The 13952-nt window shown below is 54.6% G+C and overlaps 1 protein-coding gene across 9 annotated transcripts in view; it reads left to right on the top strand.

Moving 5' to 3' along the window:
* The first annotated feature begins 2618 nt into the window (after nt 1-2618).
* The window catches only part of Lrp8 (LDL receptor related protein 8), a 67034-nt gene continuing 55700 nt past the window's right edge, over nt 2619-13952 (top strand). For all 9 annotated transcript variants that reach the window (XM_038333178.1, XM_038333180.1, XM_038333176.1 and 6 more), the window contains exons 1-2: nt 2619-2730; nt 3426-3545. In XM_038333178.1, the coding sequence (XP_038189106.1) occupies nt 2619-2730; nt 3426-3545 (232 nt within the window). The remainder of the gene's footprint in view (nt 2731-3425; nt 3546-13952) is intronic.

Genomic DNA, 13952 nt, shown 5'->3' with positions numbered 1-13952 from the left:
GCAGGGTAGCTCGGGGAAAGCAGAGAGAGAACAAACGCTTCCCCAGAGGAGGCTATGAGAGCAGAGGCCTGAGGATGGACAGTACCAGCAGAGGTGAATGTTCCAGGCAGAGGGTACAAAGTGGAAAAGGCCTGAAGCTGAGCCCTCAGGGGCAGACTGAGGAACAGGAAGGTATGTAGAGCAGGAATCCGGCCTCTGGCTACTCAGGAGGTCTGCTGTGGAGGCCTCCAGGACTGACCCTTGAACTTGTGTTTCTCCTGCCTCAGCCTCCCAAGTGGCTCAAATTATAGGCCCCTACCAACTGTGCTATAGCTCCAGGCTGGGCCATTTATATTCTTTGAGCTTGGGGAGCAATCAGAGGTTTTTGAGGAAGGCGTTTGAATAATCGTAATACTGACTAAAGAGCATTTGGCATCTGCTGTGTTCTGTACATGGCTCTTGCACAACCGCACCTAATGGAAATCTCACAGCACCCTGTGTGGTGGGTACTGCTCCTGCCACATCTTTTACATGTGGAGTCTGAACCACAGACATAGAGGTGCCTAAGTTCTTATGGTCAGGGAGGAAAGGGGCAGGCTCAGGCCCGGCAGTCAGACCCAAGGCCAGTGCTCTTAGCCCTTTTACCTGCTGCCTCTGACCTTTATCTCACACAACAATCTCAGCAGCTTCCTGTCCTCTCACCCATGAGACTGAGCCCAATGATGGGACTGACTTTCCCAAGTGCCGGGTGGAAGGGAAGTAAGGCTGGGTGTGTGGATCTGGGCTGCAGGAGGGGCTCCATCCTAACATCCAAGGGTGTCACAGATGGTTTCATTGTGCTTGGGACAAAATGCAAACTCAGACAAAGCCACCCTGTGACTGGGCCTTACTGACTCCCCCAAAGCCTCTCCTGCTGCACTTGCCTCTCCACGTCCCTAGGAGACGTTGCTCCATTGCTCTTCTCTCTGCCCAGAATGGCCTTCTGCTTGGCCTTCGTGTGGAATGTCACCTCCTCTCAGGTGATTGCCGTCTCTAAATCACCTCCGTCTTCTCACAGTTTATCTTTTCATAGCAACTGTGATGATCAGAAATAAACCATTTTTGCCTCTGCATTTCTCTCTTCCGATTAAAATGTAAGCATCAGGAGGGTGAGGAGGGTGGGGAAGGACCATTCTGCGGCCTTGAGCCTTGGCCAGAGCCTGACACACAGCACATGCTACATAAGTCTTGTTACATTTTCTCTTTCTTTCTTTTTGAGATAGGGTTTCCCTGTATTGCTTTGGAGCCTGTCCCCTGGAACTCACTCTGTAGACCAGGTTGGTTGGCCTCAAACTTACAGTTGTTACATTTTCTTATCTTCTGTTGATGAAGTCAACAGAAGGAACCTTACTGTGGCCGAAACTTCCAGATCCAGAATGGGGGCTGAACATGATCAAGGGATGATGATGGCAGGAGAACCTTATGGTCTCCCAAGGTCTCTGTTCTTTTCTGGTGGGGTGGCCATAACCATTGTCATGGGCTACCCTTTGCGGGGAAGACATAAAACTAAGAAGTCTGCTGACTCAGTGCCTTCCTGGTCCAGGCATCGCAGCTTCTACCCTTTTCTTCAAGAGAGGGGGCCGATTTAACACTGGGCCCTGACACCCTCAATGGGCCTGGTTTACCACTAACACCCAAGAATCTCACTCTCAGAAGGCTGGGCCAGGCTCGCCAGCAGGTGGCTGAAATCTAGTCTAAGCACTGCTCTGTAGGGGAGGTGGGGCTGTAGAACCTTCTTTGTGCAGAGGCTAGTGGGGCTCAAGCAGAGGACCTAGATGTTGTGCGGCCTCTGGTGGCAGGGATGACACAGCCTCTGGGGCTCCACAGGGTTACCTCGCCATGCCAGCAAGACCTCTGACCTGCTTCTCTGCCTGGGCCCGTGGAAAAGGCTGACTGTGGATAACAGTCTGGGCGTCAGACCCAAGACTTCTGCCCAGGATCACACAGTGTGTTACAGTCACGGATGCACATGGCCAGAGAAAGCAACCGCTCCTCAGATCTGAAGCCATGACAGGTTCTGCCTGGCACCCCTAGCTTCTCCCTGCCAATGCTTTCAGTCCCCCCCCCCCCCCGCTCCGTGCGTTCACTCCACTGGCCTGTGCGTCTGGAACATCACCTTCCCTGGAACCCCAGCTCTCCTTCACATCCCTACTTCTATCACCCGCTTGCCACCTCCGCGGGGAAACCAGGGGGCCAGGGCCTAGCCTGGCCCGTCCTTGTGTCTGCAGCGCCCGCAACAGGAGCGCACCTAGAGCAGGGTCTTGGGGCTCTCGCCTGGAGGGGGGGGGGACCAAGGACAGGCGGGGGAGGAGAAGAGGAGGCGGCAGGCGGAGCGTGGGGCGGAGAAGACGGCGGGAGGGAGCGCGCGCGCCGGCGGCGGCCGCCCAGGGCCGGGGCCGCGCGCCCAGCCTGAGCCCGCCCCGCCGCCAAGCGTCACCGAACCTGCTTGAAATGCAGCCGGGGAGCCGGGGCGGGCGGCAGCGGTGGTGGTGGCGGCGAAGGCAGCGGCAGCTCCGGCGCCGCGGCAACCACTTGGCGGGCTGAGGCGCGGCGGCGGCGCGGGGGTCGCGGGGCACGGCGGCCGGAGCCCCGGGCCCGCCATGGGCCGCCCAGAGCTGGGCGCGCTCCGGCCGCTGGCGCTGTGGCTGTTGCTGCTGCTGCTGCTGCAGCTCCAGCATCTCTCCGCAGCGGATCCGCTGCCCGGCGGCCAAGGTGAGTACGGCTCTTCCCGGCCGGCTCTGAGCCGCCAACAAAGCGCGGCCGGGGGGAGGGGGCGCTGTGCGGCGAGGCCCGGCGAGAGAGGCTCCGGGGGCTCCAGCTCTCTGGATTTGCCCTGAACCTCCGCTCTCCGCTCTGGGTACGGAAGCTCTGCCCCAGCATCCTCTTGGGGGATGGGCTCTGGGGTCTCCCTCGCCCGTGAACTTTGCAGGGGGTAGTCGTTCAGCGTCTCGGGTAAGCGGTTTGGTTTATTTGACAAGCGCGCTCCGCCACGGTGATGAGCGAAGCAACCACAGCCTTTCCTTACAATGCGTTTCCAGGGACCCCTGCGGGCCGAGGAGAGTGACAGGTTGCTAGGGGATTGATCCCGTGCGCCCGGTGCGTCTGTCGCCAGTGTGCGGGGCTCCTCATAAGCTGGGTCTGCGTGGATCTGACTTGCGCTATGTGTGAGGATGAGTGTGTCTGTATGCAGAGTATATGCACGAGCAAGCTTGGGTCGAGTCTCGCTGTGCCATCGGTCGGCCCTACAGCGAAGGAACCCGTGGCATCCTGTCCTCCCTCTGGATTAAGGTGCTTCGAGCCTCGGAGTTCACCGGTATCTCCGTTTCCTAAACCTGCTGGACTTATCGGCAGCCGGGGCTGCGCGGTGGGGAGTGGATGATCTGGCTCACAATCCCCTCCCCCCACAGGGCCGGTCAAGGAGTGCGAAGAAGACCAGTTTCGGTGTCGGAATGAGCGCTGCATCCCCTCGGTGTGGAGATGCGATGAAGACAACGACTGTTCAGACAACAGCGACGAGGACGACTGCCGTGAGTCGCGGCGATCGGGGAGGGGGAACCGTGGGGGCCGCCATGCTCTGCTGCGCACGTGGCTGCATCCGTCACGGGGCCACCTGCCCCAGCTTCACGGCCTTGTTGTGGGCCGGATGGTTATTAGCTGTCGGCGGGAGCCGGGTGGCAGGCGTGTCCTGCTTAGGGTGGAGCCCAGCGCCGCGTGCTGGGTTTACGGGCCCGGTACTGTGGGCGGGGACGCGGCAGCGCAGCCCCTGCACACCGCTAACCTACAGGGATCGGAACCTCAACCTGGGTCCAACTGGGCGCGCTCATTTCAAAGTTCCACGCAGTTCGGGCCGCGAGGGGCTCCTTCCCTGCTTGGTTTTATGAATGAATGGGCTCCCCGGGGCCCCTGATTGGCTGCGCAAGGACCACCCCATAGGCCTGTGGCCGGAACGGCCAATGGCGGGGCCGGCGGTGTGCTGAACCGGGCTCGGCTCTAGGCCCTGCCCTGGCCGCACCCCCGCGCGCGCATCCTCCTCGTGGTAGGCTCCGGTCGTGGTCACAACCCGCTGCCTTTCTGTCGAGTCACCCTTCAGACAGCGTTCTCCTGCCAGCCCAGGCTGGCTATGAGTCATGGGGCCACCAGCAAGGAGGGGCCCAGGAGGAAGAGTGTGTTTCCTGGAAGCGACCTGAGCAATGGCAGGGTAGGCTGGCCCTGCGCGAGCCCCGCTGCTTTTGCTGAGCGTGGCCAGTGCCCACCCTGAGCAACTGATGGAAGTTCCTTCTTGCGTGGGCACGTATTCAGGTGGCTGTGGGGCCGCAACCGAATTAGCGGGCATTTGCTGTGGTAAAGGAATGGAGTTCCTGGTACCGAGAACCCAGACTCTTCTAGCCACATATACCTAAGAGGCCTTTCAGTTGACATTACTGAGACCTGCTGTGTATCTGCCTGTGTTGGGCATACGGGATCAGCCCCCTCCCTGCCCCCCCCCCCCCACCGTAGGAGCATACACAGTGTCAGAGCCAGGACGGCACCAGGTGGCACACGCCCAGCACTCTGGGAAGAGGCTGACCAACACTGCTAGTGAATGCCTTCACCTGCCTAGCCATATATATCACTGGCTCCTCTTGGAGTTCTTTTGATTGCCAGTCAGCCTGACAGCCCGCTCTGGACTAGCCTATGACTTGGGCGTATTGAGCCTGACTGCCTCAGTTTTTCATATGACCTGTAACTGCTGCCTTGGCTACGTCTTAAGACCATTTTGAGGACTAGTACTAGCAATGCCACTGACATCAATGAGACCCCCAAGTGCTGCAGCCTGTGGGGTGCTAATACTTCCTAGTGGTTTATGTTATAGATGAAAACGGGTTCCAGGGGTTGAGTTACCTGCTCCATGGCTACTGAGCTGCCAAGCAGAACCCTGAATTTAAGCATCTTTTACCAGAGTTCTTAGCCTAAAAATGTTAGAGGGACTCTCATGCCTGGGAGTTGTTCTGGTTTTCTTAGCAGGGCGCACAGAGGACAGGGCACAGAAATGGAAACCTTGTATCTTGTCCCCTTGGCTCTTTAAATCACTAGACTTGTGGAGCCTTCCTTGTCATCTCGTTTTATAGACAGAGATACTGGCTCAGAGAGACGGAGCGATTTGCTCAAGGTCACACAGCACAGTGTGGCAGAATTTGATCGAGATCTCTGCCTGCCCTGCCTGTTGGCTCAGGGCCTGAGTTGCTGTGGTGGAGAGTGTGATGTGGACAGTAGGGTCTGTTACTTTTCGTAAGGATGTGGGCATGATGAACAGGGGCGGCTGGTAATCTGAGAGGGGACAAGAGAGCTTTGACGCCGGCTGGAAGCTGCTTTGGTTTGAGATGGGTGAGGTGGAGTCCTAGGCAGTCAGCGGGCAGAAGTCCGCGACACCAGTGGCGCGGACCGGAAAGTGTGGTGGCTTCTAGTAGCAGCAGATACTGGTGGCACACGGCTTGACTTTACCAAGCTTGCTTTCTCGGGAGCCCACCAGGAAACCTGTCTCTCCGTCCTACGTTAGAACATGGGGAGTCTCATGGGGCTGGCAAGAAGGGGAGAGGAAAGTAGTTAGAAATTCTTCCTCACAGAGCTGGAGAAATCGTCTAGCAGTAAGATACTTAGTGATCTCGCAGAGGACCAGAGTTTGTTCCTATCATCTACACCTGTCTCAACAACTCCAGCTCCAGGACACACACACACACCAACAACTCTAGCTCCAGGACACAGGACACACACACACACACACACACACCCCAACAACTCCAGCTCCAGCACACACACACACACACACACCAACAACTCCAGCTACAGGACACAGGACACACATACACCAACAACTCCAGCTCCAGGACACACACACACACACACACCAACTCCAGCTTCAGGACTCTCTCTCTCTCTCTCTCTCTCTCTCTCTCTCTCTCTCTCTCTCTCTCTCTCTCCCTCCTACACACACACATACACACACACACACACACACACACACACACTGAGGATACCTTATTCCAGGACACTGGCCCAGACTCACTCCATCCTTGATTCCTCCCACAAGGACCCTGGTTGCTCAGCCTCCTGTACCCTTCTAGGCTTCAAAATAGGGTGAGGGTAGTGGCTGTCATTTGTAAACATAGTCAGCGTAGGCACAGTGAATCGAAACTTCTGGTATAGCTCATAGTACCAGGGCTGAAAGGAAGGAGGGAGCAGAGACAGCTTCCTTTAGAAGGCTACTTCTGAGCTCAGCTCTACAAGAGTCCCTCGGGACTTGTCATCTTAAAGTAAGTGACACAGGGCTGGTCATGGTGGTTCGTGCTTTTAGTCCCAGCACTTGGGAGGCAGGGGCAGGCAGATTTCTATAAGTTCAAGACCAGCCTGGTCTAGTCTACATAGTGAGATCCAGTCTCAACAAAACAAACACACATAAAAGGTGGCACAGACCCCATGCATGCTTCAGAGGTCACCTATGCTTAGAGAGGTGACCTGACTCTTAAGTCATGCAGCTTGTCCTTGGCTCTGGAACTCACACTGAGGTCTTCTAAGTCTTGATCCTTATCTGCAGGCAAGGCTCTTGGCCCACAGCTGGTGGGCCAGGGAAAGGAAGCTTGCTGGGGCTTCAGTTCCCAAAGTGTCTTCAAAGCAGAGGAAAAGTCTGCCGCCCTAGGGCTCCAGCCAGGGGAAGTTGGGTGGGACTCGTGACTGTGGGCTCACGTAGGTCTAGGTTTCCTGTTGCTTCTTGGTGTCTGGGAGCAGAGGTGGAGATTCTGATGTCTGGCCAGGCCTTTGCTGCCAGACCTTCAAACACAGCACCTATTCATACTTGCCAAGAATTTGCCACTGAGGTCGTGTGCCTCTTCTGGTGCTCCTCCAGTCTGTGAGATGCTTGACCCTGGGAGGCTTCTGAGTCATCCCTACCTTGTAGATGCTCGGAGGGGTAAGGAATGCTTGTGTTTAGGTGAAATTGCTTTGCCATATGTTTAGGCCTGCAACCATGGAGCCCGCCCAGCCTGCACGGCCTCGCCAGGTCTCCGTTTCTCATCCTGACTCTCCGAGCTCCTGGAAAGCTTTGTGGGAGATTGGGATGCACCCTTTCTGTACCCACCTGCCTTCCCCTTGTCCTAGCTAGCTGCCATCATCCATCTACCCATCCTAGTCAGTGAAGAGCAGGTACAGCCCAGCCTCCCAGGCTTCAGCCCACTCATTGGTCTGGGCCAGGCTACAGGAATCCCAGAGCTTGCTTAGCGGTGGTCTCGGGAACAATGAGAGCTTGGCTACAGGTCTTGGCTTGTCATGAAGCCCACATAGAGCCTGCAGGGTGCAGCCGAGATGAGACACCAGGCCCTACTTCATTCCCCCTTTGGATGGACGCTCTTATTGACAGAGATCTGTTCTTATCTGAACCTTGGTTTCCTCGTCTGACCAAGCTGTTCTCCCACTCAGCACCCTGAGGATGAAGCTAGCATAGTGGCCTCTTTGTTGGCCTTCCTTGTCAGGCCCTGTGCCCACTGCCCTCCAGCCTCTTCCTGCCTCTTCCTCTGAACCTGGCCACCAACACAGCTCAGTCACCTTCCTTCTGCTTCTCACCTCCAGGCTGTTTGCCTTCCAAGACCCTGTTCCCTCACATGCTCTATGCTTTTTGTTATCTTAGACAGTTAGGGGAAAGGGTCACCTCCTTGAAGATGTCTTCTCTGCCACTCACTCAGGCTGAGATAAGGAACTTTGTGGGGAAAAAAAAAAGCTGAAATCCCAACTCTGTGTCTCCCTGGTTCATATAACCATAACCCCAGCTGTCCCCTCCTGGTTGAATGGCCCTGGTGACAATAGTCCCTCCTTTCCAGAGAGGTGGGGTTCAGTGAGGTAATGTGTATGGTGAGCAGGAGGCTTTTGAGAAGCGGCTGTGGGCAGCGTGGTGGGAGAGACTGCAGAGAACCCCCAAAGCCTGCTCACAGCAGGCCACCCAAGCCCTGCTCCAGGCTACAGCAGAGGGTATGGCTTCCGGCAGTGGGTGTGACTTCAGGCTGGAGATGGTCCAGCCGCAGGGGAGGTGGCTCCAAGATGACCTGGAAGTGGCAGAAAGTATCTAGAGCCGGGCTAGGGCAGAAATGAATCCAACAGACCCGGCTGCTCTCTGAAAGTAATCAGGGACTGGGAAGGGCAGTCCTGGGTAACCAGCCTTCTGTTTCTCTTCCTCCTAGCTGTGTTCGCTACCACTGCTGGAACTGCCAGCAGGCCCCAAGCCTGTCCTGCTGTAGGCCCAGGTCTGGGTCACTAGACTGTCCCAGCAGGCCTTGGGAGTGCTGCTGAAGGCTCTCCCTTGGGCCTTCGATGGGTCCACTTGGTTTAGAGTCCCCTCAGTTTCTGAGACTGCAGCTGGTCCATGGCTGGTGGCTTCTTCCTCCCTCACTGCCTACAGGCGGCTGACTTGACAGCTTTCCTCCTTGGGGAATGAGATCGCAGGTGAAGCCATGGAACCCCAGGGACTGAGGAAGAGAGACCCAGAATGGAACAACCACCCTGTAGGGTGTTGTCAGGTGCACTCTCCTGGCCCAGGGCGAATGGTCTGTCCCTAAGGCCCTTGGTGTTTCAGAAAGTCCTCACTTCTCCCGGGGGACCTTTCTTTACCCTGAACCCCCTTTAGTCTCAGTTTCTGCCTCACTCTGCCAGGGTCTTGTTGGACCCCAGGGACTCCAGATTAGATACTTCCCTTTGGAGAGCTCCAACAACAGAAACTGGCAAATAGCTCCAGGCCCGAGACTGTGTTGAGCAGCTTATTTTCTTCAGTTCTTTCGGTTTGTTTTCTTCTTACCCCCATTTTAAAAGGACACAGAGGCTCAGAGAGAAATGGTGTGGCTTGTGTGCTGCAGGGCCTGATGCTTCTGGATTGGAGCTCTGCCATCTAAAAGCTACCACCTTGGCTCCTCCTCCTCCACTCTCCCTCCCTCCCCCTTCTAGTCCTCCTTTTTATATTTTTCTCCCTTGAGACACGGTCTCACTCTGTAGACCAGGCAGATTTGGAACTCACAGTAATCCTCCTGCCTCAACCTCCTGGGCACTGTGATTACAAGTGCAAACCAGCCTCTGCCTCCACTCTGTCCACCCTGATGGGGTCAAAGGGTACATTTCCCAGTAGTGTCTCCCTAGGATACAAGTGTTTGGTCTGGGAAGTGGGACTAGGGAGGACCTTCTCTGGAGACCCTATGGAGTCACAGCACAGGCCCCTCCCCCAGCCTCATGGGCTTCTGTTAGCTGTGCCATTGAGAAAGGAGGACCTGAATGCTCTGTTGATGGTGACCAAAGGGAGTGTCAGCCCAGTGTCACTGCTTTACCCGCCCTCCTGGCTTCCAGACCCCGGTGTCATTAGGGGTTCGTTCCTAGAAATACGGTGCTCAGCTCCTGAATGGGACTGGGAGAAGAACAGCACATGCCCCCCTCCCACTCTTACACACCTGCCTGCCACACCTTTCTGTCCCTGCTGAGCTGGGAAAAGGCTGAGGGGCAGACATGTGGCTGCTATACCTCAGAGCTTTGAGTTCTGGTACAGGGGACTGCAGGGATACGCTGTCCTGGCTGGACCCTGCCAGGCCTCTCAGGACACCTGGCAAACGCAGTAAAGGGGTCGTTCTGTGTGCATGGCTTTCTGAGTGCTCTCTCTTTGGAGTCTTACTCAAGACTTCTAGCCAAGTCCTGGCAGTGTGATGATTGCGTGTCATAGAAGAAAAAGCCAAAGCCTGGCGGTGGTGGTGCACGCCTTTAATCCCAGCACTAGGGAGGCAGAGGCAGGCAGATCTCTGTGAGTTCGGGGCCAACCTGGTCTACAAGAGCTAGTTCCAGGACAGGCTCCAAAGCTACAGTGGAACAAAACAAAACAAAACAAAACAAAACAAAACAAAACAAACAAGGAAGGAAGGAAGGAAGGAAGGAAGGAAGGAAGGAAGGAAGGAAGGAAGGAAGAAAGGAATAAAGAAAGAGAAAGGAAGAAAGAAAAAGCCAAGAGCCAAAGTCGTTTGCCCTGTCACCTGACTGGTCAGGGGTATGACTTGCTCCTGGCTGCAGGGTCTGTTGCAGCTGAAAGGAAGAGAGAGATCTATTCACACACACCAGTCACACAGTATGTCTGACTTACCGGAGGGCCACAGCCTCCCTTTCTGAGCATTTTAGACATCTCTGCCAGTCGCTATCATAGTCTGTGCTGGCTCCCTCCGGAGCAGTACCAGCCCTGGGATGCCCTTGGCCGTTAGCTAGGCCCCCTGGTAGCACCTGTTTTAATCACCAGCCCCTAAGTTCTCCCTCCTGGTACAAGCTGCTATGGCACCCACTCTGGCCCAAGAAATTTGAGGGCTTCAGGGGAAACCTGATAAGTACCAACTCCATGCTTCTCACCACCATACTGGTCTGGTCTCTGTTTATTGGGGGCCAGTCCAGGACCCACAGCGGGGAGATCTGGGCCCAGGCACCTTGGGAGTAGGGACTCTGGGGTCTGATCAGGCTTCTTGAATGTTCTGATGACTTAGTCACCCAGCACCATTCACCCAGTTTCCATGACCCAACTGCCTTTACCTACAACCTTCTGGATTTTTTTATTTTACATGTATGGCTTGTTGCCTCTGTGTGTGTGTATTTGTGTGTGTATGTATGTATATATGTGTGTATATATGTATATATGTATATCACATGTGTACCTGGTACCTGTGGGAGTCAGAAGAGGGTGTCATATCCCTTGGAATTGGAGTTATGGATGGTTGTGAGCCATCATGTGGGTGCTGGGAATCAAACCTGGGTCCTTTGCAAGAATAACACATGGTCTTAACTGCTGAGCCATGTCTGTATCCCCAAACACTGCCCTCTAGAAAACAGCAGGACAAACAGGCCAAAGCCTTCCTGGGACAGTGCACCTGCGAAGTCCACAGGAGTGGTCCTGTAGCACCATCTTACCCGGGGCACTGACCTCCATCCCCAGTGCTCTGTTGGCCCCCTGCCACCGGCTCGTCACACCCAGTGTGGCCCCACAGGCGTGTACCTGGGAGGCAGACGATGGCAGTAAATAAGCCCCAATGTCATGACGAGGGATTTCAGACACAGGAGCCCCACAGGACTTGGTCTGTCACTGTACATTCTGGAAGTAAAACTTATGTTGGTTATATTTATATATTTACCTTTCCTCATGGAAGTAGCTTTTTATGATTATATGAAAGTATTTTTTAAAACAAAAATGAGGTCCTATTTTTCAGGTTGTTTTCTCCTCATAACATATAGCCTTCCATGCCAGTAGTATAGCATAAATGCACATTATTTTTATGGACTGGATTGTATTATGTTGTGAGGGTGGTCCATAATGTGGAGACCTGTTCTTCTGTAGACAGAGGTGTCTGTAACTCCAGCACTTGGGAGGCTGAGGCGAGATCTTGATTTTCAGGTCAGTCTGGTCTTTATAGCTAGACTCTAACTAAAAAACAAAAAGCAAAACAAGATACGTGAATCGGAAACAAACAAAGAAGATGAAGTCTTGGGAAGGACTTGGCTAGCGGGATCATTTTTATCACGTACCTTCCCATCTTAGCAACACCCATGTGTGCCCTAATGGCCCAGAGTCCAGCCCCTCCCTATGCCCTAAGCGCAGAGCCACTGTGTCCCAGCTTTGTGACACAAAGTAGCCATATCTAGGCTTTACAACTATGCTCTGGTCCAAGGACACTTACCCATCAAAAACCCACAATAGCACCAAACTATCGCTTCATTTTTCTTGACGCATTAGCATTGCGGTGATTATTCTGCCTCTGTCCCAAATTCTGACTGTGTGACTTAGGCAGGCAGCTTCCCTGTTTGAACTTCTTTTCCCTCTTCACTCACTGGTTCTTGCTTTATTTGCACTGCTGGGTCCTCTGAGCATCAAGCTCCTGCCTGGGTCTGGGCTCAGGACTGGAGCTATCCTGGGGGATGGGAGACTACCCTGAACTATATTTTAGTCTGAGCCTGTAGAGAGAGCAGCTGAGCAGAGGATCCAAAACTCAGCCCAAAGATCGTGTTCCCTCCTGCGTAAGATCCTGGTTGGGTTGGATGAAGTACGGTGATGGAGGGGAAAAAAAACAGATGAGGCTCAGCAGCCCCTCAAACCGTCCTGAAGCAGCCACAGCATGGAGGTGTGAAGACCAGCGGGTGAACATTCCCAGCCCCTTCCTAAGCATGATTCCCGCACGCACGTGGGAACTCACTATCAGGACTGTCCTCCGCCAAGGGCACAGCAAGAGGGCGCTGCTGGGAGAGCAGCAGGAGAGGCAGAGGTCATCTGCCCGGACTCGGTAGCCCCTCACAGGCCTCCCCATCCTGACTGCAGTGGGGCCCAGGGCAGCTGCTTCTAGGTGGCCCCAGGAGCGGGCTCACCAGGAACCTTGGTTCCCAGTGGGTCCGGGGTGACATGAGGGATATAGCAGCTGATGAGAGGCAGGAAGGTCCCACCAGGCCCAGGTTAAGCCGCCTGGCTGAGTAGCTGGAGGCAGCGTGGGCTTTCCTCATGGCTTGAATCCAAAGGCATTCAAGCCAGCCCTCCTCCATCCCCTTCCTAGACCTTGATCTGCCATCTGCTGCCCATCGCCCTTAAAGCCCAGTATTTTTTGTTGTTCATCTGAGAGAGAGAGAGAGAGATCATGAAGTTGGGTAAGTAGGGAGACGGGGAGGATCTGGGAGGATTTTGGGGAGGGGAAAGAATATGATCAAAAATATATGATCAGAATATAGTGTATAAAAAGATTAATTTTTTAAAAAGTCCCTTCTTTTGGCCATGGCCTACAGTGTGTGCCTGAGGGCAGGAGTAATCAAGAGGGAAGTGACCATTCTGGACATACCAAGGTGATACTCTTCTTCCTACCTCTGCCAAGGTGGCTTAAACCAAAATACCCTCTCCAGGCTGTTGTGGCTGGGATTTATTGGTCACTGGAAAGGTGCCAGCAGTCTCTGTTCCCAGCCTGCGATGTGCTATCTGGCTCTCCATGAGGACCAAGATAGTTATCAATAGCTGGGGGCCAGGCTACAGGCCCATCTTGCCAAGTGGCCATTTGGCAGGTCATTGAACCTTTTGCAGGAGGGGTGTCTCTGTTCTTTGGAAGTGGGGACCTCTAGGCTCTTCTCAGCCCGAATCCTCTAGGATTCTGTTGTTTCCCCCCCTGAAATTCAGGGTGTTCATAGAAGCTGGAGTTCATCGTGGTGAGGTCCTGCATGTGAGGGTTCCAAGGAGCTTCAGAAGGCCCAGGCCCAGAGGCTGAAGCAGGAGCTGTGAGGGCCAACAGTATGGGCCCTAATCCCGAGGGACATGGTCTGAACTGTACACAAAAAGAGGAAATCATGTTCAAAAGTGTAGCGTGTGTGTGGTGTGTGTGTGTGTGCATGTGTGGTGTGTGAGTATATATGTTGTGTGTGTGTGTGTGTGTGTGTGTGTGTGTGTGTGTGTGTGACAGGTGGGGGTGGGAGTATTCATGCAGAGGCCAAAGGTGGATATTGGTTGTCTTCCTCTGTTGCTCTTCCTGCCTTGAGCCTGGTTCTCTCAGTGAACCTGACATTCACTGTTTCAGTTAGGCTGGCTGGCTAGCTCCTGGATCTGCCTGTCTCTGCCCCTAAGGCTGGGGTTAGAAGGAATGCGCTGCCATGGCCAGCTTTTACAAGGGCGTTGGGTTTCAACCAGGTCTTCACGCTTGCCCAGGAAGTGGTCTTACCTACTGAGCCATCTCCTCCATCGTACTTGGAGCTTTTTATGCCTGTTTACTTTTGCTGAGTTGCCGTGGGTGGCTTCTTAGTGCTTGTGAGCTAGCCAGAGCAGACTTTATATCGGCTTCCTGTGAAAGGCGGTGTGCCTCCTCCTGCCGCCTGCCTGGCCTGTGTTCTCCCCTGGTAGGGACTGTGCAAACTGATACTAGTGCCATCGTGGTTTGTACAGT

Source organism: Arvicola amphibius, chromosome 6, assembly GCF_903992535.2.
Source record: "Arvicola amphibius chromosome 6, mArvAmp1.2, whole genome shotgun sequence".
NCBI classification, from domain to species: Eukaryota; Metazoa; Chordata; class Mammalia; order Rodentia; family Cricetidae; genus Arvicola; species Arvicola amphibius.
Note: the sequence above shows the minus strand (reverse complement) of the source record. Positions and strands in the feature narration are given on the sequence as shown.